This window comes from Natrix helvetica, assembly GCF_964273705.1.
Source record: "Natrix helvetica genome assembly, chromosome: 1".
Lineage (NCBI taxonomy): Eukaryota > Metazoa > Chordata > Lepidosauria > Squamata > Natricidae > Natrix > Natrix helvetica.
In genome coordinates, this window is record NC_138548.1 from 227,902,300 (window position 1) to 227,929,465 (window position 27,166).

The following is a 27,166-nucleotide window of genomic DNA, read 5'->3' on the forward strand; positions in this document are numbered from 1 at the left end:
CCAGACACTTACCTAGGAGTAAATTAGGTAAGTAAATTAGGAGTAAATTGAGTAGGAGTAAATCCCACTCAAATTTGATGAAGCTGATTTATGAACACTCCTTGTGTGAGGTTTTTCTAGTGAGATGCTACATTCTGAAACCTGACTAATTTGTATAATTCCTAAGCCATGGAAGAACAATGTGCATCACAAATACTTTTAGGATCTAGCTGATGTTTTTGGAAAAAATAGTGTAATCAAGTTAGGACCTAGATGGAAAAGCACATAGAAACTGCAGATCTGTTCCAAGGAATTAAAAAACGTAACCCACAAGGCAGCAGTGCCAATGTCTTTCCATCCTCTGGCGAGAATGTCCATGAAACCATCAGGAAGCAAGTTTCATTGGAGCCAATCTAGTTAATTCAATATTCTGATCACTAGTCAATTGAACTACAGTTAATAAGTTTTAACTGTATTGTTTTATTCACAATTAAGATGAGAACTAGAGGATTTTCTCAGGACTATCCATAAAAGCTCCCCTTTTGAATATTAATGTATTTAACACATCCGGGTCTTGGTTACTAAAATTAATTAAAATCCTCACTTCTCATTGAGAGTTCAAAAAGGAGGGGGTGAGGGATGGGGAACCTATTCTGCACCCAACACTCCAGTTATGTGACAGTGGATGTTCCATAGAACAGAGGTGGCAAACCTGGAGGCTTTCTGGATATGGTTTAACTACAACCCCACCCATCCCTGGGTACTGACCACAATGATGGGCAATGGGAGTCGTAGTCCAATGATATTTGATTCCCTATTCTTGTTTGAAAGGGTGTTACATTTTTTAAAGGGTATATGATAAAGTGATTGGCCTAGAAACCAGGAGACTGGGAGTTCTAGTCCCACTTTAGGCATGAAAGCTTGCCTCATAACTTCGGGTCAATTATTCTCTCTTAGCCCAGCTCACCTCATGGGGTTGTTGTTGTTGTTGTTGTTGTTGTGAAATGAGGAGGGAGGAGCATGGGTATGTTCTCCGCGTTGCGTTGTATTTGGGGGAGGGGGGAAGCAAAGGGGAAAAATCTAAATGAATATATCCGTTGCCCGTGACCTTAAATGTGTTTTTCCTCCCATTTCCTTATGTACCCCAGGTTTGAAGCTGCAATCTGGATCGTCAGCCATGCAGTGTCTGTTTTCTGGCTGAATTCAGGGGTGGGTTGTGAGGATACAGATAGAGGGTCAGCAAGCGCGGAGATGGGAAGCTTTGTGTGCTCTTGATACCGCCGCCTCCCACTCCCCGGCCATTCTCTTTCGGAATTCTGGGGCTATCTTCCCTTTGATGTGCATCCTTCAGCCGCTCCCGTCCATCGCCTGACCTCTTGCCTTCCCTCTCCCTGCCTCCCTCATTGTTCCCTTCTCCCGCACCGCCGCCACCTCCCCAACCCATCCTCCGCGTCTTTCTCCTCCCTTTGCTGATGTCATCCGCTGCCTGTTCTGGCTGAAGGCATCGGCGAGAGCAGCGAGTATAGGATCCACCGGGTCGTACGCCCGCCCGCCCGCGATCATGGCTGCTACGATGGGGCGGCAGAGGCTCTCGCCCGCGGCTCCCAGCTAATCCCCCAAGGGCGCAATGGAGCCCGGCGGCCCCGAAGAACCCCCGCGTCTCCTGCAGCTACTGCGGAAACTCAAGGAGGTCTTTGATGTGTGTGACGAAGACGCTGACGGCTTCATCCGGGTGGAACACTTCGTGGCCCTCGGGCTGCAGTTCGGCCAGGGGGATGAGGTAAGGAAGGAATGGCTTGGGCGGGACACAGGGTCGCCAGGTGGGGAGAGAAAGGGGAGACCCGCCGAAAGGCCAGGGGCCCTTCCCGACCGCCTGCTGAGGACGCCGGATTCCTTAAGATCTGCTCTTCCTTAGAGGAGAGCCATGATTTGGGCTACCTTGAGCGATCCCCATTATTACCCAGAGGCCCGCTTTGTAAGCCCCCCCCCTTTCCTTTCTTCTCCCCCCTCGCTATCCCCTCAGCCCTCCAGCATTGGATTGGACAGATCTGACGCTAGACCTATGTTCTTCAAGCTCTGAATGATGTGAAACCGGTGTGCAAATTTCTGGGCATGTGCAGAGAGCTTTCCCGCCCTTCATGTTAGTGCCTGTCCATTTTGAGGGGAGGGATGTGGACTTTTAACTTTCACCAATCCCCCTTTCGACTATAAGCACTGCATTGCTTGGGGAATGGGGTAGTCACCCTGGGGCAGCCACACAGAGACCCCCTCACAAATATTGAATCACTGCAGTTTACCCCAAGCAATGGACACTCAGGAAGCAGAAATCTACAGGAGAAAATAACTAGTGGCAAGCTCCCTACCATGCTGGGCCCCTGTGCCTGAAGCCCAAAACACTACAAGAAGGAGATGTGTCCCCGGGGCCTTGGGTTGGAAGACCTTGCACACAGCTCTGTGGCATAGACTGGATGGTGTTTCAGGAATCCCCCCCTGCCCCCAACAGTTGCAGTATTCCTGACACCCCAGGCCTAATTTTCTAAATGTCAGAGAATCATGGATTCGATTTAGGTCATCAGCTCCATGCTCAGTGCAAGAATCCAAATTTAAATCTGAGTAGTCTCTGCTTGAACACATCCATAGAAAGAAGCTCACCTCTTGGGTATTTGTTCCCAGTTAAACTGCTGTTACTGTTCAGTCCGTCCGTCCCCATCCTTCAGCCAAAATCTGTTTCCCTGTAACAAGACACTTATTCTGGGTCCTGCTCCCTGGGATGATATAGATCAGATTTATGTCATCCCTTCAGGCATTAGCAAACTAAGTGTTAATACCACTTTATAATGCCTTGGTAATGCCACACTTGGAATACTGCATTCAGTTCTGGTTGCCATGATGTAAAAAAGATGTGGAGACTCTAGAAAGAGTGCAGAGAAGAGCAACAAAGATGATTAGGGGACTGGAGACTAAAACATGAAGAACGGTTGCAGGTACTGGGTATGTCTAGTTTAATAGAAAGAAGGACTAGGGGAGACATGATAGCAGTGTTCCAATATCTCAGGGGTTGCCACAAAGAAGAGGGTGTCAAACTATTCTCCAAGGCACCTGAGGGTAGAACAAAAAGCAATGGGTGGAAACTAATCAAGGAGAGAAGCAACTTAGAACTGAGGAGAAATTTCCTGACAGTTAGAACAATTAATCAGTGGAACAGCTTGCCTCCAGAAGTTGTGAATGCCCCAACATTGGAAGTCTTTAAGAAGATGTTGGATAGCCATCTGTCTGAAATGGTATAGGGTTTCCTGCCTAGGCAGGGGGTTGGACTAGAAGACCTCCAAGGTCCCTTCCAACTCTACTATTGTATTGTATTGTATTAACTCCTGTCATATCCCCTTACTCAGCCTCTCCTCAGTCTTTAGTACCCTTTTCTGCACCTATTCTCATATCTTTTCTTAAAATTTGGTGTTCGGAGGTGGACATAGTACTTGAAGTGGGGTTGATCAGTGCGGAATAATAGGAAATCATTACTTGATTACCTGGACTGATGCAGCCTAAGTTTGTTGTTGTTTTAGCATGGTGCTGACTCACATTTGGCTTGTGATAAGTTCCAGGATCATTTTCACATGTACAATTATCAAATTATTACCTCCCACCTTACCCTGTGCATTTGACTTCTTAAGGGAAGAGCTTTACGTTTCTCTCTATTAGGGTTCATTCTTTTATTTTCAGTCAATTTCTCTAACCCGTTAGCATCATTTGGAACATTGTTTTGGTCTTCCATAGAATGTTATCTTCCATCCATTTCTCTGTTATTTGCAAATTAGATAATTCTCTTCACCTCTTCAAATCTATTAATGAAAATGTTAAGAGTGGCAGGTTCAGAATCAAACTTCATGGTACTCTGCTTGATGAAGAATTATTGAGGAACACTCTTTTAAGTATTGTTTTCAAGGTAGCTTTTGATCCCTTAATACATATTCCATCTAGCTCGGATTTAACTAAACGTAATGTCATCATAGTGCAATAGCGTTTTGTCAAACGCTTTGCTGAAATCAAGTGATATTATGCTCATAGCATTCTTTCAATCTATGAAGTCATAAAGTTTGAAATAGAACTAGTCTGACAAATCCCTACTGATTTCTTTTCAAAGTGTTCTTTTCAAGAGTTATTTATTTATTTGTACATTTGTTTGTTGCTATCCTGCCTTTATTATTTTTACAAATAACTCAAGGTAGTAAACATAACCCAACATATCCTGTTTTCCTCACAACAACAATCCTGTGAGGGGGGTTGGGCGGAGAGAGAGAGGGACCGGCTCAAAGTCACACAGCTGGCTTTCAGAGCTAGAATTCACAGTCTCCCGCTGTATAGCCTGGTGCCTTTACCACTAGACTAGATCTCTGTATGATCTAGTCTTGAATCTTCATAATTATCCTTATCATTCTGGATTTCCTCATGTCCCTTTTTCCTCTCTTTTCAAAGTTAGGGACATTTCCTTTCCTCCAGTGAGTTGGTACTTCATTCATTCTCAAGAGATATTGAGCAGAGGTACTATTGGCAAATTCCTTCAGGTTTTCCTTGAGTATTTTTATTTTTAGCACCTGTTAACAATCTTGATCTGGTTTCCACACAATTTTCTTCTGCTACTGATACTAAATGTCAAAATTCTGGATGATTTGGTAACATATCTGCCAGAGGATTATATTTTAATACTGCTTATTGGAAGGTAAAATTAGTAAGATAATGGGCATTTTGCAGGAGTCTCATTGCCTGATGGATTTTTCTTAGGGTATCAAATCAGAGCCGCAAAAATCTGGATGATCATTAGATGATGCCAAAAGATATAGAAACCACTAATTGCTTGCAGCTATCTAGCAGTTAGTTACCTTGAAGTTTGCAATGCAGGTTTGATAATCCTAATCTTAACTAAGTGCTCAAAGGACTCCTCATTCCACAGCTTTGTCTTTCTGATAAATAATATCATTTTTGGTCTTTTATCGTTCTTTATGCCACCAAGAGCTTGTGCACCTTGGGGCTTCTGATGTTTATGATGGCTTCTTCTTTACAAACAAAAGAGCTCTCAAACAAAACTATGCTTCAAAATAATGGCGCTGGCAGTTGTATTCTAATAATGATAGAAGGAAAACCTTTTTTAAAATGCTTGTGAAGAGTGCTTGAATCAAAATCCCCCCCCCCCAAAAAAATGCTGCTTTTGATGAATAAGAATCAGGAAGCAATTTTGCAGACTAGGGAAAGGGAGGGGAGGAAGGAAAGAAGGAAGGTCAGTTGGTCCCCTCCTCACCTACTTTTTCTCTTGCCTAATCTCAGCAGCCCTTCACTCATTTTGTTAGGTGTTTTTCTCTAATATATCAATATCTGTGGACAAAGGTCTCATTGACATTATCTCTGTTTGCTCACTGACATTAGAATTCTGTTCACTTCTGAGAAATCAGCCTTAGAGAGTACGGCAGATTCAGAAGGAGTGCTTATGTGCTGTTTCAGTATTGGTTTAACTGAAGATGTCTCTTGATGTGCGTGTGCAGAGGATGTAAGATGGGCTTAGTTGAAGGATCTGATCCTGGGAGTAGCAGCTTCATTAAGACCCATTGCTTTATAAGAACATGAAATGAATATACTACAAAGAAAAAGAGTAAAGCGGTGAGACCTGGAATCATAACACCAAACTCATCACTAGAGGGATTACTTCTGTAGCAAGTAGCTTGAAAGAATGAAACCTTCAGTTACAATCATTAGATGGTGAAGCAAATCTGAAACTTTATTGTGGATCATAGTTTATATCCTAGTCAGGCACGAAATCCTCTAATCTTCGCTTCTGGTTCGGAACTGGGAGCGCCTGCGCCAGTGGTGGGTTGCTGTTGGCATTACTGCCAGTTTGGTGCATGCGCATTTATGCCTAAATTTGCACATGCAGAACGTAATAAAGGGGGGGGAATTACATTTCTGAAATGGCGATTGTTCTGCGCATGCGTAGAAACAAAAATAAAGATGGCGCTGCCGACAATAGAACCGGTTCAGATGCGTAGGCAGACGAGTTACTTCCTACTCAGCCGAACCGGTAGGAACCCAACTCTGGCGTGTGTGGGGCGCTTCTGCGAATGCGCAGAGCATCCGTGATGACGTGTGAGTGGGTGGGCGGAGCCTCCCCCCGACACCACTACCAGTTCGCCTGAACCGGGGTGAACCGTCAGAATACTATCACTGATCATAGTTGAACGGAATTATTAGATACAGTGAAACTGCTTTGACCATCCTTTAAAAATAATAAAAACATTGCCATTAGTTCCCCAAAGAGGTCATAGCATCTCCTATAATTGTGATGTCGCCTTGGGAATGTTTCTTTTTTAAATTCATGTTTTATTTGCAGTTTTCCTTTCATACCACACATATTTTGTAAACAGTGTATTGATTGGGTTCCTTGAGAATGTTTTGAGAGTTCTGATTTTACCTTTCTTGCTTCATCATAAACTGCACGATGGCTTTTAATAATTTTGCAATATGATGCTGGTTCTTGTATAGTCTGGTCCTGAAGATCATGCTTATCAGACATTGTATAAATATAGAAATGGAGAATTACAGTTTTGACAAGTAACGTTCTTATCATCATTATTATTTTGTTTTTTGTTTTACAAACCTGCTATTGTATTTGTTGTTTATTTTCTTTTTAAATCCTGTTTACAAAATGTTTCCAATAGAATGGGAATTTGGAAATTAGCTCAGGAATGTCTCTCTCTCTTTTACTGTTTTCGAGGGGGGGGGGCGGGAATCCATAGAGCAAAATGAAATGAACAAGCATTAGAGAGCAATGTAGAGCAATATGCGTTTTATTGAACTTATTCATACCGAGATAAGAATTTTTTGCCATTTATGCATAGATCACTTTTTATTAAGAATGATCCACAGACTTATTTTATTTAAATATCTTTTTTTAAAAAAAATCAAGACTATTTATACCACATTGAAGCAAAACAACATTGAGGGTCAATAACTTCTTATTGGTTTATTATATATTTATTACAGGCCAGCCAAAACCTGGCAATATAAACAGTTATTAGAAAAATTAACAAAGACAGCTATAAAGAAAGCATACAAGTAGTCTTCAACTTATGACCACACTTAGGGATCACAATTTCTTTTTTTTCACATTTTTTTAAAAAAAATTTAAACATAAAAGACAACATTAAAAAAATTTCATCCATCACATACAGCATGTCGTTTGGTTACAAGTGTTTTTGCATCCGTATTTTTGATTACATATACAATCACAGATTTTCCATCTAATATAACCATGGGACCACAATTTCTGTTGTTAAGCAAGGGCGTTGTTAAATGAGTCGCACTCAATTTTATCTCTTTTTGCTATGGTTATTAAGCAAATCAACACCGTTGCTAAGTGCATCATGTGGTCGTTGAGTGAATCTGACGTCCTTCATTGACTTTGCTTGCCAGAAGCCAAACTGGGAAAGTCACAAATGGCAATGTGGATGAACCCCAGGATTCTGTAACTTTTGTAAATCCATGCCCCGGTTGCCAAGTGCCCAAATGTTGGTGAGGTTGTACAATGGTCGTAAGTGCAAGGAGAGTCACTTTTTTCAGTGCTGTTGTAACTTTGAATGGTCATAAATGAATGGTTGTAAGCAGGGGACTACCAGTAGATACATGAAACCATAGGCAACAATCCCTACGCACATCCTAGCTGTAACATTGTTAGAAAATATTGAACTATTTAGAGTTCAGCTTTTTTTCTTTGATACTCTCAACAGGCTAATGGCTGAACTGATACAATTTCTCCTGTTGCCAAAATGTTCCTCTAAAGCACACCAGGCATAATTACACTCTGAAGGGGAATATATCTACCTCTATTTCACAACTATCTAAAACATATGAAGAACGGCTGCAGGGCCTGAGTTTGGCTAGTCCAGTGGTAGTCAACCTTTTTCTACCTACCGCCCACTAATGGATCTTTCTTGATGGAAAAATTTCCTTACCGCCCACCAGTTTTGTCCTTCGACTTCTCCTCCTCCTCCTTTCCCCACAACCCCACTCTCTTCTAGCAGTGATGATGTTACCTAGTTTGGTAATGAAATGTCTGTAAGAAAACCACCAAGCTCAGAAAGCAGCAAGAATCCCACTATCCCCCACCTCCTCTTTCTCTCTTTCATTCTCCTTTTTGTCTTTTCTGCTCCTCCCCCCCCCAACTCAGAAAGCAGCAAGGATCCCACTATCCCCCACCTCCCCTTTCTCCCTTTCTTTCTCCTTTTTGTCTTTTCTGCTCCTCCCCCCCCCAAACTCAGAAAGCAGCAAGGATCCCACTATCCCCCACCTCCTCTTTCTCCCTTTCTTTCTCCTTTTTGTCTTTTCTGCTCCTCCCCCCCCCAAACTCAGAAAGCAGCAAGGATCCCACTATCCCCCATCTCCTCTTTCTCCCTTTCTTTCTCCTTTTTGTCTTTTCTGCTCCTCCCCCCCCCCTTCTACCACTTCACCAGCTCAGGCGCGACCGGAGAAGTTTCTCTTCTCAGAAATGTCTTCAGTGGAGCGTTGGCAGCCTGGCAGGCTGAGCCTGCGTCCCTTTCAGGAGCTTCACTGAGGAAACTTCTCCGGTCGCGCCTGAGCTGGTGAAGCGCAGGCAAGCGCCGACCCATCGCCAGGGAAACAGTGAGTGAGGTGAATCGTGTGGTTGCTCAGATCACACTGGCGCAGCCCAACCGGAGAAGTTTCTTTTCTCAGAAATGTCTTCTCGGGCTGCGCCCGTATGAACTGAGCAACCACGTGATTCACCTCACTCACTGTTTCCCTGGCAATGGGACGGCGCTTGCCTGCTCTCCACCAGCTCAGGTTCGACCGGAGAAGTTTCCTCCCCTTCCTCTTCCCACGTGTTTGCTTGTGCACGCGCTTGCGCTCGCCTGCCCACTCGCACAAAAGGAGGTTTTAACCTCTGAAATCCCCACCGCCCACCTGGAATCCCAAAATGCCCACTAGTGGGCGGTAGGGACCAGGTTGACGACCCATTTTCTAAAGAAAAGAAGAACTAGGGGTGACATGATCATAGTATCCCAATATTTGAGGGGCTGCTACAAAGAAGACCGGTTCAAATTATTCTCCAAAGCCCCAGATGGCAGGACAAGAAACAATGGTTGAAAACTAATCAAAGAGAGAAGCAACCTGGGATCAAGGAGAAACTTCCTAACAGTGAGGACAATTAACCAGTGGAACAGCTTGCCTGCAGAAGTCCTGGGCGCTTCATCTCCTGCTTGAGCAGGGGGTTGGACTAGAAGACCTCCAAGGTCCCTTCCCGCTCTATTCTATTCTAAAGTGAACAGCAACTCTAAACAAAAATTAAGAAATTCCTAGTACCACTTACTCAAGTCACTAATTTTATTTGATTATTTCCCTTTAACAAATTGTCACTAGAATTAAACTCTTTCAATCCAACAAAGCTACTGGCCAGCCTTCATGGTTTTTCACTTGAAACAATACAAAAATATATTGGCTTTCTCTCTCCTGTTTTATTAGATATATAGTGAAGCTTCTTCAAATACAATCCTCCCTTTCAGTTTTAATGAAGCAAATCTCCTAATTACTCACAAGCTGAGCAAGGTTCCTACTCTACAATCTGCATAGTCCCTTGATAAATCTGGATGCTAAGGTCTTAAGAGCTACTTTTATTCACAAAGAATCTTCTTTATGGGATAATCTCAGTTCAGAAATTAGGGTAACTGGACTCTTCCTAATTCCATTTCATTGGACCAATGCTGTTCTGATGGAGCTGTTTTTAAACTTCTGTAGAATTAAAAACTGATTTACATAAGAATACTGCTTGGCAAGTATTCAGTTTAAGCACTTGTTGGCCTTTTTGTTTCTGATGCAAATTTGAATCCCTCAGTAATGTGAAGAAGCAACTGGGGGTCCTTAATAAGAATGAGCAAAATGTTCTCTGGATGCATCAGCCATGCATGGAGCAGGTTGTGTTGGGTGGCCTGGACTGAGACAAGTATATTTGGTCTGCACCTGAACCTGGAAAACATGCCTTTTAGATAGAATCAGAATACGGCTGGAAGGGACCCTGGAGGTCTTCTAATCCAGCCTCCTGCTCAAGCAGGAGGTCCGATACCATTTCAGACAAGTGACTGTCCAGTCTCTTCTTTAAAACCTTCAGTGATGAAGCACCCACAACTTCTGAAGGCCAGCTGTTCCATTGGTTAATTGTCCTCACTGTTAATAGTTCCTCCTTAATTCCAGGTTGTTTCTCTCCTTGATTAGTTTCCATCCATTGTTTCTTGCCCTCCCACTCTGGTACTTTGGAAAATAAGTTGACCCCCTCCTGTTTGTGGCAGCCTCTCAAATATTTGAATACTGCTATCATGTTTCTTCTAGTTCTTGTTTTCTCTAGACTAGCCAAACCTGAATCCTGCAGCTCTTCTTCATATGTTTTAGCCCCCAGGCCTTTAATCATCTTAGTTGCTCTTCTTTGCACTTTTTCCAAAGTCCCAACATCTCTTTTGTAACATGGGGACCAAAACTGGATGCAGTATTCCAGGTGTGGTCTTACTAAGGCTTTATAAAGCAGTACTAATACTTCTCGTGATTTTGATTCTCATGAAGTATTCTCAAGATAGGGGTGTTTAGGGCGAGAGACCATAGGGAAGATGCAAAAAGAGTTGCAAAAAATAGGTGACTGTATAAAACATATAGACAGACAGACCCCACGTCACCTGGAGGAAAATGATTATCTAGACCCGCGCCAGTCCGGCTTCCGACCCGGGCACAGCACGGAGACGGCCTTGGTCGCATTGGTCGATGATCTCTGGAGGGCCAGAGATAGGGGTTGTTCCTCTATCCTGGTCCTATTAGACCTCTCGGCGGCGTTCGATACCATCGACCATGGTATCCTGTTGCACCGGCTAGAGGGGCTGGGAGTCAGGGGCACCGTTTTACGGTGGTTTGGCTCCTACCTCTCTGACCGGACGCAACGTGTGTTGGCAGGGGAGCAGAGTTCGACCCGGAGGTCACTCACATGTGGAGTGCCACAGGGATCGGTGCTCTCGCCTCTCCTGTTCAACACATACATGAAACCGCTGGGCGAGATCATCCGTGGTTTTGGGGTGGGATATCATCTGTATGCTGATGATACTCAGCTATACATTTCCACCCCGAACCACCCCAATGAGGCCGTCGAAATGATGTCCCGGTGTTTGGAGGCCGTACGGGTCTGGATGGATGGCAACCGACTAAAACTCAACCCTTCCAAGACGGAGTGGCTGTGGCTTCCGGCCCCCCGGTTCAACCAGGTGCTTCCATCCCTGGCCATTGGGGGCGTGCAACTAGCCCCCATGGAACAGGTGCGCAATTTGGGCATCCTCCTAGATGCCCGGCTGTCCATGGATGACCATGTAACAGCCGTGGCGAGGGGGGCGTTCCATCAGGTCCGCCTGATGCGCCAATTGCGCCCCTTATTGGACCGGGATGCCCTACGCACAGTCACCCATGCGCTAGTGACGTCTCGCCTGGACTACTGCAATGCTCTCTACATGGGGCTTCCCTTGAGATGCACTCGGAGACTACAGTTGGTCCAGAACGCGGCCGCGCGGGTGATTATGGGGAGGACTAGATACTCCCCTATAACACCTCTCCTGCGCGAGCTGCACTGGCTTCCTGTGGTCTACCGAGTGCGTTTCAAGGTTCTGATTATGATCTTTAAAGCGCTTCATGGCACAGGACCTAGTTACATGCAGGATCGCATCCTGCCCCACACATCCCTACGACCAATTCGCTCACACAGAGAGGGACTTCTCCGGGTGCCGTCCGCCAAACAGTGTCGGGGGGCGACACCCAGGAGCAGAGCCTTCTCTGTGATGGGCCCAGCCCTGTGGAATGACCTCCCCCGTGACATCAGGATTATTTCCGATCTCCGCTCCTTCCATGTTCAGCTGAAGACCCACCTCTTTCAATTATCTGGCCTGGCTCAACCGTAATTTTTCATATTCCTCCTGACTGTCTTTTTAAATTTTAAATTTTTATTGTATATTGGGTTTTTATTATTGGGGTATGTTACTGGTTTTAATTGTCTAAATGTTGTAATCTATTACCTCCTCCATGCATGTATGCATGTATGTCTTTGTATATATGTATGTTTATATATGTCCTAGTGTACGCCGCCCCGAGTCCTGCCTGGAAAGGGAGCGGCTAATAAATCCAAATTTATTTATTTATTTATTTATTTAGACAGACACATTTATGGCAGTGCAGGGCTAAGCAGAGATCAGAGAAGAGGAACCTCTGGGAAGATAAAGGAAGGACAGATGGATTGACTGGATATGCTGTGTGTGAACTCAAATGTGGAGGAGCAGCTACAGGGAAGAAAGGCACTGGGAGGATGAGGGGGAAGGGAAGGAGGACCTGTTGTGTATGTTGCACTCGGTTTGCAGTGGAGCAGTGAGAGTCAATTTGGAGTAGTGGTTAAGACATCAGGTTGGAAACTGGAGATTGGGAGTTCTAGTCCCACGTTAAGCACAAAGTCAACTGCTGATCTTGGGCCAGTCATGCGCTCTGGAAAGTGCCGTGAAGGTCAAGGAATGGATTGCTGCACAGGTTGTGAAGAAGAGATCCTTCCAGATTTCCTTCTGCAACAGCCAAAAAGTTCAAAGTTTCAGTTTGGCTGGCTCTCATCCTAAACCGGATGTCATAAAATACTGTTGGAAGAAATGTCCATCTGGGTTCAATTCTAAGTGGGGAGAAAGACGCTGGAAATATAGTGGCTGTTTAGGAAAGATGGTTTAATGGTGGAAAGGATCACATGGTTTGAGGTCCTGGGCAAAAAAGGGAAAAGATGCTGAGAGTGCCCGGGTTTTATGCCCTCTCTTTTGAATTTGAGCTTGTATTCTGATTGGTTGTCAGATTCCCATGGGGCGATGCAGGGGTAACTTTGTAGGTTGTTCTTTTGAGTCCCAGGCTTGGTTGACTGCTGCTGGGTGATGATGTAATATAAGGGCTTTGGGCAATTCCTATTATGGCTCTGCTTGAAGGAGGTAGAACTTTGTTATGTAGAATAGACTGGCCCAGGCTTTAATAGCTCATTGACGAGGTGGTGTGTATGTGTGTGAGTTTCTGCCTCCCTTTTAGGGGACATATTCTGCTCTTTTTAATATTTCCTAAAATATCTCATTTTCTTAGGAGGGGGTGGGTGTTAACTTCCTATAATATTTACCAAGGTTAATTGTGATATTTTTCCCTTATGCCTTCTGGAAGTATACCTTATAAAATATTAATGGTTTCAGTTCAAGTTTTGTTTTTATTATTTTTTTGAATATTTTGATATTGTTTTTTCAGTACCTTACTTTTAAGGGTTCTTTTTGGTAACATAACTACCACATACAATGACATATTCCCTTTCTTATGGCATATCCAAAAGTTATTGTTGCACGATTTGTTTATCTTAGAAATTATTGATGGAGGTATACTGCGTGCAGTCTGTAAAACATTTTATGCATTTTCCCCTTAAGTTATAACTTGAAGTAAATTTGTTGATTCTTTTTTCTCAAGGCACTTTCCATTGTTGAACTCTGATTGTTTATTTGAAGTTTTTCATTCACTTTATCATACAATTTTTTATTTTTTCACCTCTGTGACATATTTCAGTTTCAATTTACATATATATTCTAATAGGTGATGTTGGTTTGTGGGGTTTCAGTTTCTGTTATATATTCCTGAAACTCCCTTTCTTTCTTGAGAGCACTTTGTATTCTTCCAACAATTTGTAAATATATCAACCATTGTAAATGCAGCAATTTGTAATAATCTTAGCCTTCTATGGAAATAATTCTCACTCTCTCTCTCTTTCTCTCTCTCTCTTTCTCTCGTGACATGACCATTTTTTACACTTACAATAGCATCCCTATGGTCATGTAATCAAAATTCTGAAGCCAGATCACTCAACAACCATGTTACTAAAGTAACAACTGCAGTGATTTGTTTTAACAATGGTGGCAAGAAAGGTTGTAAAATGGGGTAAAATCACCTGTCTTGCTTAGCAATGGGAATTTTGGGCTGAATTGTCATAATTTGAGAAAGGTCGTAAAAGGTCGTACCTTAAGTGTCTTGCTTAGCAACAGGAATTTTGGGCTGAATTGTCATAATTCATATTTCATAATTTCATAATTCAAAATGGTGTAAAATCACTTAATTGTCTTGCGTAGCAACGGGAATTGTGGGCTCAACTGTGGTCATAATTCGAGGATTACCTATATATATCTGCAATCTGAGTTTTAGGATATATGGGTGTGGGGTGTGTACAGTGGTGGGTTTCAAAAAATTTTAAGAACCTCTTCTGTAGGTGTGGCCTGCTTTGTGGGAGGGGCTTGCCAGCCATGTGACTGGGTGGGAGTGACTTGGCAGCCATGTGACTGGGTGGGCGTGGCCAACTTGTAAAATGTGGTGAAACTCACTTAACAACGCTCTTGCTTAGCCACCGAAATGTTGGCTCAGAAACTCTTGGCATTTGAAGCAGGCAAGTCTTAAAGCTGTCAAGTTACAAGACCCTTGCACCCCTAACCCTTTAGGAAAAAAAAACCCAGGGGTGTTCAAACTTGACAGCTTTAAGACTTGTGGACTTCAACTCCCAGAATTCCTCCTCTCGCTCTTCATCTTGATGATGTGTGGACGGGCTGGGGGAGGGAGCTGGAACCGGTTCTAAACGGCACTGTAGATCTGTGGAACCTCTGCTGTAGAAGAGGTTAGAACTGGCAGGAACCCACCCCTGGGTGTGTATGAGACTGTGTGCATGTATGTTTCCAAGCATCTAGTGTACTGAATTCTGGTGTTACCTATTGGCATAGAAGAGCTTTCCCGGTCTTGGAAGGCCGTATTCTTTTGAAGACAGAGCATGAAATAAATAAGTTGCATAGTTGCCTGCGCATTTTACAAGCTGCTCTGCTTCCTAGCAGTGTTGGGTTTCATGGCTGTGTTGTGCCTAAGAGACATTCAGAACATTTGTTCCAACAATTGCGCGTGGCTTCTTTTATCCCCTCTATTGTCATGAAGCTCTGGGAATTGTGTTATGTAGACGATCTACACCAAAATGGGTAGCTTGCTGTACAATTAACACTTCAGCCGTGCTAGGAAAGGCATATTGTTCTGAGCTGCTTCATCAACTTTACACAGCACACTTCACCGTAATAATAAGCAGGCTGGTTGTTGTTGGTGGTGGTGATGGTGGGGAATCGTTCCTCCTTTCTAGCTTGTGTTAAATGCATTCGTGATGCTGCCTTGCTGACTCACGATCAGGCGATCTGTGTTTTTGTAATTTAAAGCGGATTAAAGATTGTATCCATTTCGAGGCAAGAAAGCTAATATTTGCAATAGGGTAATGTCTGCACGATTGAAGGGGTGAGGAAATTGTGCGGGTTTTTTTAGCAGATTGGGTTTTTTTAGCAGATTGGGTTTTTTTGTCGGTAACACACATTGGAAACAGGCTCCACAATTACCAGCACTGCAATTGAAGCAAATAATCCTGTTTCCATCTCACAGTAAGTTTCTTCTATTTATTATAGCATTTAATATGTGTAGCACATTCTAACAGAGCAAGATCCAACATATGCTTTCTTCCCTAGTAGAAAGATAAGTCCAGAGAGTGGAATAATAAAAAAAAGCATCCTTCCCCATGATCAGTTACAGGTAGGCCTCAATTTACAACAGTTCATTTAATAGTCACTCAAAGTGTTCTGTCCCGTGATTCCAATGAATATGCAGACACAGGCTTGGCTGTCTGCCACGAGTAATTACATAGATAAAGCCACCCCTTGGCTAGGAGCCTAGAAAGTTATCTTCAAGAACCCAAGATAAAACTTACAGAAGGCTTTCTCAACGGCTCGTATAAATGGACTGTTGTTTCCTGCAAAGATTCCCCTCCCGTCGCTCCACCTATAAACTCTTTGGGAGGGGCCACACCCTTAGCCAGCTGTCCTTACTTTCTTCTATGATGTCTTCTCCGCAGCTGTTCTTTTCTCTTATCAGCTCTACGCATACGCACATCAGGGACAACCTCCCTCCGTTCCTCCTCACTGCTCCCTGACTCAGATGCCACCTGGTGGCCAACAGGCCTCTCTAGTTCCTGCTCTGACTCCAAACACCCCACAGAGTCTTCCTCATCCTCCAGAGCAGTCCCATAATGGTCTGAGCTGTCAGAGTTCACCAACAGCTCAGCTGGCTGCTGCTGGGCCACAACACAAAGGTACCACGGTACTGAATAAAATGACTTGGGACCATTTTTCACAGTTACATCCTCTGCAGCATCCCCATGGTCACGTGGTCATCAAAATTCAGATGCTTGGCAACTGGTTCATATTTATGACGGTTGCACTATTCTGGGGGTCATGTGATCCCCTTTTTGGCCTTCTGACAAGGAAAGTCAATGGGGAAGCCCGATTCACTTAATAACTGGGGTTACTAACTTAACACCTTCACTGATTCTCTTAGCAACTGTGGCAAGAAATGTTGTAAAATAGGGCAAAACTCAGATAAGAAATTCTGGGACTCCAATTCCCAGAATTCCTCAGCTCGCTGACCTACTGGTTTTAGTCCAATGAGGAAAATTCTCTGGAATCCTGCTATGGGCTTGGTTATCTTCCAGTCTTTTGGTACAGTGACAAGCATTTATTATTTTTGTTAGAACACCTGAAATATTATATCTAAATTCCTTGACCTCTCACATGGAAACTGGTAGCCCTTTGTTTTCAATTTCTCAGTACAATAAAGGCAAATGTAGGCAGTCCTTGATTTGCAACCAGTCGTGTGGTGGGGTTCAAATAATTGAACAACCGGTTCTCTGCCCTCATGATTTCTTCCAACAACCAGTTCAACAAACTGCTCAGAAAGTTAACAACCAGTTCTCCCGAAGTGGTGCGCACTGGCTGAATCCCACCAATGTGTGTAGTGATCGTTTGAAATTACCATGGCACTGAAAAAAGCAACTCACAATCACTCCTCGCGCGTTCAACCATCATAGCATCCCCACAGTGACAAGATCAAAAATTCAGGCACTTGGCAACTGGCATGTATTTACGACAGTTGCAGCATCCCAGGATTGTGTGATTGTCATTTGTGACATTCGCAGCCTGCTTCTGAGAAGCAAAATCAATGGGGAAAGCTGTTTCTACTTATCAGTCTTATGGTTCCCTTAACTGTTGATTGATTTAACAATCATGGCAAAAAAGGTAGTATAATGGTGCATGATTCACTTGAGAACTGCCCTGCTTAGCAATGAAAATCTTGTACCAGGGTTGGACTGCGATGGGTTCACCCAGGTTCGAGAGAATCTGTAGCTAACCAGTGACGTGCAGTCAGGGGAGGCAGAGCCTCACCGCTCTCATCATGAAAATAAAAAAATATATATTCCGGGAAGCCGTGAAAGTGGCTGGGAGAGGCGCGCAGCTTGGTTTAGCCTCCCTGGACATCTCAGCAGCAGCCCCAAGTGTGCCAATCTTGCCATTTTTTGCATCGGGCGAGCCCAGGATAATTGCAAGGGGAATGGGACCACGTGTGCAGGCAGTTCCTCAGCGCACAGCCTCAGATCAGCACAGCCGCGGTCCCCTTCATGTTGGCTTAGGAAGGAGGGGAATGGGACCACGTGTGCAGGGGGAGGGGATTGCGGCTGTGCTAATCTGAGGCTGTGCGCTGCTGAGGAGCCGCCTGCACACGTGGTCCCATTTCCCTTGCAAGGATCCCGGGCTCGCCCGATGCAAAAAATGCCTAGGTAACATCATCAGTGCTAGAAGGGGAGGGGGAAGGAGGAGAAAGGAGAAATTTCTCTTCTCAGAAATGTCTTTTCAGTGGAGCTGCGGCAGCCTGTCTGTCCCTTTCTGACATTTCTGAGAAGAGAAACTTCTCCGTTTGGGCTGCACCCGTGCGATCGGAGCAACCATGCGGTTTGATGACGTCACCAGCCTCACCAGTCATAAACCTCACCGCACATCACTGTAGCTAACATTATGGCCAGTTCAGAGAACCTCCGAATCCCACCCTTGGCTGGCACCGCCCACTCCTCCCCATTCCTTCCCAGGAGTCTCCATGCAGCCCATTTTGGGTGCGAGGTAAGTGCAGGGTTTGTATGGAGGCTTGGGGAGGGGGAAAACGGGCCTCCTGGAAGTCCTCTGGAGCCTGGAGAGGACATTTTCACCCTCCCAGAGGCTCAAGGAAAGCATCCGGAGCCTGGGGAAGGCGAAAACACCCCCTCCTCCGCTGTGGTGCAGGAGGCCGACTAGGCCACATCCACCATGGCCACGCCCACCCAGCAACCAGGGAGAGAACCCATTGCTGAAATTTTTGAAGCCCACCCCAGTTCTGAACCCAGTTGTGGTCGTATATCAAGGACTACTTGTAGATGAAAAAAAGCACATAACAGTATTTGTCTTCACGCCCTATATTATACACTTTATATATTATGCAACTATGCCACATACTGTGTAAACTCAGTTCAGTTTTAGTTCAGTGCATCGGGTAGAACCAAAAAAAAAAATATCTATTGAATGCAACTTAGATAAACTGGCTTAAATAAAAACAAGTTAAAATTAGGGTATGCACATATACGTTTCATCTCTTCTTTCTCTCTCTTTTTTGTGTGGAAACCACAGACTTAAAAAAAAAAAGCCATGGGGGAACATGCCATGTAACCATAGCAAATGAATCAAACCATGGTGCATAGAAGTGGAACAAGTAAAAGAGACCAGAAGCTGACTGTAATATTTTAAAGAAATGATTAACTGCAGTATTCAGTTAGATAATCTTTCATGAAGTTCTTCTACAAAAGCTTTGCATACCTTGAAATACTTCCATGTTGGTTGGTGATGTTTAGCTCAACCATCTCCAACCACAGGTGTGCTAGATGACAATTCCCATAGACAACATTCAGTAGGTACATTTGTGTGTATAAGATAGGACTAGAATTCATGGTCTCCCGATTTCTAACCTGCTGCCTTAAACACTGCACCAAACTAGCTTTCTATAAAATCATATAATCATTATCAATTCCTTTCAAACTGCCAGTTAGCTTGATGACTTCTCTGTCTTTTGAACTCTTATCCAGTGGCAGGTTTCAATTTTTTTTTACTACCGGTTCTGTGGGCGTGGCTTTGTGGATGTGGTGTGGCTTTGCGGGCGTGGCAGGGGAAAGGATACTGCAAAATTCCCATTCCCTCCCCACCCCACTAACCTGCTTTCCAGCTCCATTCTCCTGTTCAGGGCAACAAAAGAAGATCAGCTGGGAGGCAGCAGGGGTGAGCCCAGCCTATTTGCCGGTTCTCCAAACTACTCAAAATTTCCACTACCGGTTCTCCAGAACCTGTCAGAACTGGTTGAATACCATCTCTGTCTTATTCCCATCAGTTTAAGCCAGTTTAGCCAGGAGTCAGGGACTGTGAGAACTGGCCCAAAAGGGAATTTTTGAAAAAAAGATTGCTTAACCTTAGAATAGTTGATACAGCTAACTAGAGCGTGTAATCTCTATCCCCAAATGGGCCCTGAGAGATAAGGTCTAACATTCTTTCTGAGTAGAGGATTCCAGATATCGAATTCTAGCACAAATTTGAAATGGGATGACATTGTTGTGTGAATAGAAAAATTAAATAATAGTTATAAAAATTAATTATCTTTGGATAGGAGAAACTCAATGGCGCGTAATCAAACAGAGGAGTAGAACAGATCTCTGAATGCTGTACATACTTGCAGTTTTGTTTGGTGCTTTCAAGAGTTAATGAACTGGAGCTTTGTTGCTCTTCACTTGTTGCCAACTATTCATAACCCAATGGCATTATCTGGCCAAAATTCTCAGCCCATAACTGCTCCTTTGGATATTTATCATCTCGTGCCATCAGTGACAGTATCTACCCATCTGGTCTTTTGTTGATTTCTTTTTCAATTGCTTTGTTTTCCCAAGCATCAGGGGGGCTTCCAATGACTCTTGTCTGCTCATTATGTGTTGAAAATGTCTAAGCTACGTTATTAATGCTCTCAGCATGCGGCCTCTTTTTACTTCATTTGGTACTGAATTTTTCTTGCAGTCTCAACATTTGCTCCAGCATTACAGTTCAACTCTCTCCATAGTTCACTCTTCACTCTTTCTGGGGGTCCAGATTTCACAGCATACAACAGTGCACAACCTCGCAATCCTTCTTACTCAATTTTGAATCATTTATTAGCACCCTGTTGCTTTCTAACAGTTGTTGTTGTTAGTTGCGAAGTCATGTCCAACCCATCGCGATCCCATGGACAGTTCCTCCAGGTCTTCCTGTCCTCTAACATCCTCTGGATGCTAAGCTCATGCCTACTGCTTCAGTGACTCCATCCAGCCACCTCATTCTCCAGCCAGCCTACTAACAGTTGCTCCCTGGTCATCACACACAAATATGGTCCACCGTAGGTATCAATACCGTAAGAGCTATTCATAATTTGTTATGATCTATGCAGAAGTTCTGGTCCCAATTGCTCTTGTAACCCGGGGACTATCTGAATCCACTAGATGTTAGCACTGTGCTGTCAAGTTTGTTTTGCCGGTTTCAGGTGTGGCTTGGTATAAAGAAAGACTGAGTCCAGTTATTTACCTCGATAAGCTTTACATGTTTATTCAGCTGAATAAAGACAGGTCTCCTTTAGCAAGGAAGAACCCTGAACACACTTCGACACTCATTTTTATATGTTTGCTACATTGTCCACTTCTCCACCCAGAAGCCCTGGCACACTCAATCCAGACAAGCTGGCACACTCTAGATCATATGAAGAAGTACAGAAATATCCACCCACCACACTTGCAGATCCTCCAAGGACATTGGGTGTCATCTCAGGGACTTTGGGTGTTTCCTAAGGAGACTTCCATGACGTTGGCACATCTGCTCTCTCAAGATTTTCAATAGAAACATTAGACTCAGTGGTAGGTTTCAATTTATTTTACTACTGGTTCGCGCTTACGTGACGCCTGCATCCAGGTGGGTGGGCAGAACCTCCCACTGCCACCACTACTGGTTCGCCCGATCCAGGGCAAACTGGGAGAAACCCACCTCTGATTAGATTCCTTGGTCAATGGGTTCTGTTCTATTCTATTCTATTCTATTCTATTCTATTCTATTCTATTCTATTCTATTCTATTCTATTCTATTCTATTCTATTCTATTCTATTCTATTCTATTCTATTCTATTCTATTCTATTCTATTCTTCTGAATCCATCTTGAAATAAAGCAGTTCCTGTTCCGTGTTACTTTTGAAGACTGGAAAACTTTGACAATTCACATGAGAGATAAGTGCAATTGTCCAGTAATTTTATTGTCTTTTTTTTTTAGTATTGGAACATACATAGATATTTTCAAGTCCTTAGCTAGTGCTGTTTTCCCCATACTTGTTTACAAATTGTAAGTGGTGTTTTAACTGCAGCATCTCATGGTTTTGTTGCTATTTCATCAATTACCGCAGGTTTGTTCTTAGCAATATTGCTTATGGCTGATTTAACTCCATTTTCCAGATTGTCTGGCTCTAGTTCAATGATTAAACCCTCATACTGTATATATCATTAGTTCTGAGATATTTTTGCAGTTTTTCTGCATAATTATGCCGTCTTTATATTATTATTTTTCTTCCAGGAGATCTTTGCATCCTCTGTTTTTTTTTATTGTGCCCATATTTGCATACAGTGGTTTTCCTTGTTTTTTGTGATCTTCCTGAATTAAGATCTTTCGCACGCCAAGGTGTTTTAAATGATTTAAATATAACTCCTCTCTTGGTGCTCTTCTTTGGAACTCGGCATTAAGTTGGGCAATTTTCTCCCATCACTTGTCTTTTGCTTTTAATGTATCAGCAAACATATATTTCACTTTCTTTTGCTTTTTGCAAAAGAATATTTTTATATGCTTCGTCTTAGAAGAATGTATTTGCTATAAACTGAATACACTGAATTTTCTTCCTATTACTGTGTCTCCTGCTTTGTTTCAAACAACACGGCCATTTTTCTGTTATTTCAAATGTTACTTCCCTTTTGATTTCAGCATTCAATTGCCAACAGTTTGTGTGTTGTTTTTATTATTGTGTTGACAATATATTCCAAGTAAAGCTGGATGTTTCTTTCTTCAACCATATGTGAAGAATTACTTGTTTTGTACAGTTCCTCAGTAGCTTACCTATCCTTGTCAACATTTTTGGCAGTATTTTGCCATGGAAACATTTGGTTTTAGGAAATAAGCTGCCACTTTCTACTGAATCTTATTTAATCTTATCACTCATCTATGACCTGTATAACATGGATGAAACCTCTGGAACTCTACACTCCCAACAACTTGGTGTCATTGGGATGTGCAAGGTCCTTCACCACTTCAAGGAAACAATCCATGAAGGAGATCTCATTTGCCTGATCTCATTTTAAAGAGAAAATGCAATTGCTAAGCATTGGTAGACTACTAGAACAGCTGTGAATCACAACACTTTCTAGTGTATTATTCCTTGTCATTTCATCATTCCATAAGTAGCTTAAAGGAGTCTTAAAAAAAAAATCTTTGGATACCTCATAAACAATACTTATACATTGTAATTCTGTCCCCAAATGCTTCAAAATGTTTCTCAAACTCTTTGGGTGTGTATATGGTAGGGAGGATGCTGGAAAATTGTCGGTTTCAATTCAGCAAGTCTAGAGTTATGCTTTTACCGTAAGTTGCAGTGCTTCACATTTTTACATCTATCCAGAGGATTTGGGGTCATGGGTTTCAATCTTAATGACTAGATGAAACTATAGAAGAAGATAAACTGTTTTCCAAGCACAATCCATATGCCACTTCAAAACTGATTATTCTTTCACATTTATTCTCCTGCTGAATTGCATATGCAAACAATAATGTGCATATGTTTGCAACATTATTAATATACTTAAGAAAAGTCTGTTAGACAACACTGCTAATTTCCATGTTTACACACTAAATAGCTTTACCTAATTATACCATCTGGTAGCTTTCCCCAACCTGGTGCTTTTTACATATGCTAGACTACAACACCCATCACCTTGAGCCCAAGTGGCATCTCATGGTTTTAAATTCCCCTTGCTGTCTTAGATGCTCCCTTGAGTTATTTAATGTGCCCCTTGCAGTGGTGAAATTCATTTTTTTTTAACTAACGGTTCTTTGGGCGTGGCTTGGTGGGCATGGCAGGGGAAGGATACTGCAAAATCCCCATCTCCTCCCCACTCCTGGGGGAAGGATATTGTGAAATCTCCATTCCTCCCCCATTCCAGGGGAAGGATACTGCAAAATCTCCATTCCCTCCCCAATTCTGGGGGAAGGATATTGTTAAATCTCCATTCCCACCCCACTCTGGGGCCAGCCAGGGGTGATATTTGCCGGTTCTCTGAACTACTCAAAATTTACGTTGCCGGTTCTCCAGAACCTGTCGGAACCTGCTGAATTTCACCCCTGGCCCCTTGATGTTTAGCCTGTAACTCTGAAAAAAAGAGAAGACTGTCACTGCGTTTTTTGTTTGCCAGCTGTGCTTAAACTCTAAGACATATGGTAGACTGATCTGACTCGTATCACTAAGCTCACTACGCATGTCCACATTTTTTTAAAAAAATTTGTTTGCCTGCCCAGAAGGTAGGCAGGAACACTGCCTAAATGTAATCATTAGCTAGTAAGTTTTGTTTTCATTTTCTTTACAATAAAATATGTTTCTTAAAATATATCTTGGGTTTATTTTTCTTAATTTTGAAGTATACTTCAAGGAAAAACCACGGTTCATCCCTCATTAAATATAATTACCCCAGGAGGGGAACAGGGCTGAAATTCCACCCTTACAAAGACACGTGGTAATCTATTCTAATAGGTAAGTGAGAGAGATCTTGAGAGACAGTAAGAAGAGCCACAGACTAGACAACAGTCTAATAAATGAAATTTGAGTCCAAAAGAGGAGGGATGATGAAAGAACGGATCCTCCCTAGTTTTCAAGGGAGTAAAAGAAAGGGAAGGGAGGAGTACTTTAAGTCTTGCAAGACTGATGTTCGCCTGGCAAATTATGACTCCATTGACTTATGGCTGTAATTCTGAACTCAATTACTTGTATCTGTAAAACATACATTGTAAACATTAAAAAACATTAAAATTGAAACCTAAAACCTAGCCAATTTCAACAGCATCCCAGAAACAAGATACAGATACAGTAACCCTTGACTTACAACAGTGGTGCAATTCAGCCGGTTCTATCCTGTTTGGGCGAACTGGTAGCGGTGGTGGCGGGAGGCTCCGCCCACTCACCCGGACATTATCTCGTCCCATTTTTGACGCTTTGCGCATGCACGGAAGGTCCTGTGCATGGGCGGAAGTGGCGTGTGCGCTCACAATTGTGAACTAGTAGGGAAGGTAAGTTGATTTCACCCCTGCTTACAACCATTTGTTTAGTGACTGTTCAAAGTTGCAACAGCACTGACAAAAGTGACACGACCGTTTTTCACACTTATGATTGCTGCAGCATCCCCATGGTCACATGATCAAAACCCAGACCCTTGGCAATTAGCATGTATGTATGACGGCTTCAGTGCCCCTGGGTCATGTGATCCCCTTTTGTGAACTTCTGACAAAGTCAATGGGGAAGCCAGATTCACTGGACGACCGTGCTACTGACTTAACAATTGCAGTGATTCACTGAACAACTGTGAAAAGAAAGGTCGTAAAAAGCGGGGAGAAATTCACAATAACTGTCTGGCTCAGGGCTCAATTGCTTTTTTAAAAAAATTTTTTTTTTTTAATTTTTTGTTCTCATACAAACATCCACAAATATACATTCTCATAAATATTATTGTTATTCTGTGTTATCCTTTAACATGTATAACTCCATTCTTTTGCTAAAGATTTAATAATATAATCAAGATTGCTTTCCTGCCATCCTGTACATCCATCTTATTTTACAACAACCCTACTTCTTCTTCCCTCTCCTTTTCTCCTCTCCTTTCTTCTTCTCTCCTTTCTTCTTTCCTCCTCTCCTTTCTCTTTTCTCCTTCCCTTTCCTCTCCCCCACTTCTCCCTCCCCTTCTTACCCTCTCTCCTACTCTTACTGCCCCTCCCTTTCTTCCTCTCCTTTACCCTTTCTTCTTTCCCTCTCCTTTCCTCTCAATTGTTATAAGTTGAGGATTACCTGCATGAGAAAAGAACAGAACAAGAATAAAAGGCCATGTGTGGAAGAACCACCTGGAATGCTCTCTAGAAGAGCTCAGTTTTTAATCTCCTTGCAAAAGTCATCGGCCTGATTTTCCTGGGACGTGGAAAGTTGAACATCTCTGCTCCGTGACCAGGATGGGTCTGCAAGAAAGTGCTCATTGTCACCTATAAAGCCTTCCTTGGCACACGGCTAGGCTATTTGTGAGATCACTCTCCCCAATTGTTGCTTCCTATTTGCTATCCAGCAGAAGAGGCATGTTGCAGGTCCCCTGGGTTAAAGAGCGTTGACTTGCAGGAACCACAAAGTGTGCTTTTTGTGTTGCAGAATACCACAAGCCTCAAGATTAGATTGGTACAGCCCTATCCCCCACTTTTTTGGGGGAAAAGCCTTGAATTGTTGATGCATTCCTGGCAATGGGGCGGGTCACCTGGTTTGGAGTGGTGAGGTTGTATTTTTATTTCTTGTAGACCGGCATTCTACCTTGTAGCTTGCCCCCATATATTTTTAAATATATATTTACTATATTCTTATATGCTGTTAGCCACCCAGCATTGCTAAGGTGTGGTGGATGGTCCTGTCAATTGATCAATCCACCAACCAGTACATTAGAAGAGAGAAATAATTTAGGTTGGAGTATCTGGTAGTGTCAGCCTCTGTTTCGCTGTTTGCTTTCGGCTGCCATTGAAACGGGGAGGGGGGGCTGGTATTTGGGAGGGGAAGCTTTAGTACAGGAGAGATTGTAGAGTGGAAGTTTTGGTCTCACTGTCTACTGGAGATTAGCGCTTGGTGTCGGTCAAGGCCAACCATCCTGCATACCAACCTGATGATGCTCCTTGAAGATGGAACTCACATGACACCTAAGGGATTTGCAGATTGGACACTGGGACGAGGGTTATCAGGGAGAGGGGGTTTGGTCACATATTGATATGTATGATTTCACACACTTTTGCCTCAGATCTTGCTTTGCTTAGCTGCTATCTTTTCATAACCAGTAAAAGTACTCTTAATTCTGCAAAATGGAGTTGAATGGTTTCTTTCTTGGTTACTGAGGGAGGCCGGCTTGACAGGTAGGCTGTGCAGATTCAGAATGGAGCAGGTGGTCCTGTAAATACCCAATTCACCTCAGTTATTAAGTGAATCGCTGCAGTTGTTAAATTAATCAAACTGTTGTTAAATGAATCTGGCTTCCCTATTGACTTTGCTTGTCGGAAGGTTACAAAATGGCTCCCATAACGCCCAGGACCACTGCAGCCATCACAAAAACCAGTCAGTTGCCAAGTGTCTAAATTTTGATCATGTGACTATGGGGTTGCTACAAGGGGCGTAAGTGTGAAAACTGGTCACTTTTTCAGTGTGTTGTAACTTTAAACTAAGTGAACTGTTATAAGTCAAGGTCTACCTGTATTGTCTTTGCCAAGCAGAATAGTTTCCTTTCCCATCAATAATTACCTGATCTCTTTACATTTCAAAGAGTAGTCTAGCTTTTGTCCTCTTGGTTCACAGGTATGTAATGTCATCATCATTGTCAGGCATTCAGTTGTGTTCGACCCTCGGCCACTGTATGGATCATCATTCTCCATGCCTTTCTGTCTCATGCTGGTATAAGACCCACCATGGTCATCTTGGTGTCATTTGTTATAGAGCCCAGCCAGAAGGGTGGCCCCTTCTCCTTTTTTCCGCTGATCACTCCCACCATCAGTGACTTTTCAAGTGAGTCAGCTCTCATGACATGACCCAAGTATGACAGCCTCTGTATGGCGATTTTGGCTTCAAGTGATATTTTGGATGAGGTTCCATCTAGGGCAGTGATGGCAAACCTTTTTCTTATGGCGTGCCAAAATTGTGTGTACGCGCTATCACCTGCGCACACATGGCCACACCTATTGAATCCTCCCTGCCCACCTGCGCATGTGCATGCAAACCCACCCCCCACGCAAGCACGCACGACCCCTCCTCACGCTCCACAGGCATTCCTGAAGGCTGGGGAGGGTGAAAACAGCCTCCCCCTGGCTC

The 27,166-nt window shown here is 43.2% G+C and overlaps 1 protein-coding gene across 1 annotated transcript in view; it reads left to right on the forward strand.

The window, feature by feature from the left end:
- Window positions 1-1,562: 1,562 nt before the first annotated feature.
- LOC309396575 (rab11 family-interacting protein 4A-like) overlaps window positions 1,563-27,166 on the forward strand; it is a gene marked incomplete at its 3' end in the record, with an annotated part of 98,007 nt that continues 72,403 nt past the window's right edge. The window contains exon 1 of the mRNA XM_081961804.1: window positions 1,563-1,759. Coding sequence (XP_081817930.1) covers window positions 1,607-1,759 — 153 coding nt within the window. The 5' untranslated portion in view covers window positions 1,563-1,606. The remainder of the gene's footprint in view (window positions 1,760-27,166) is intronic.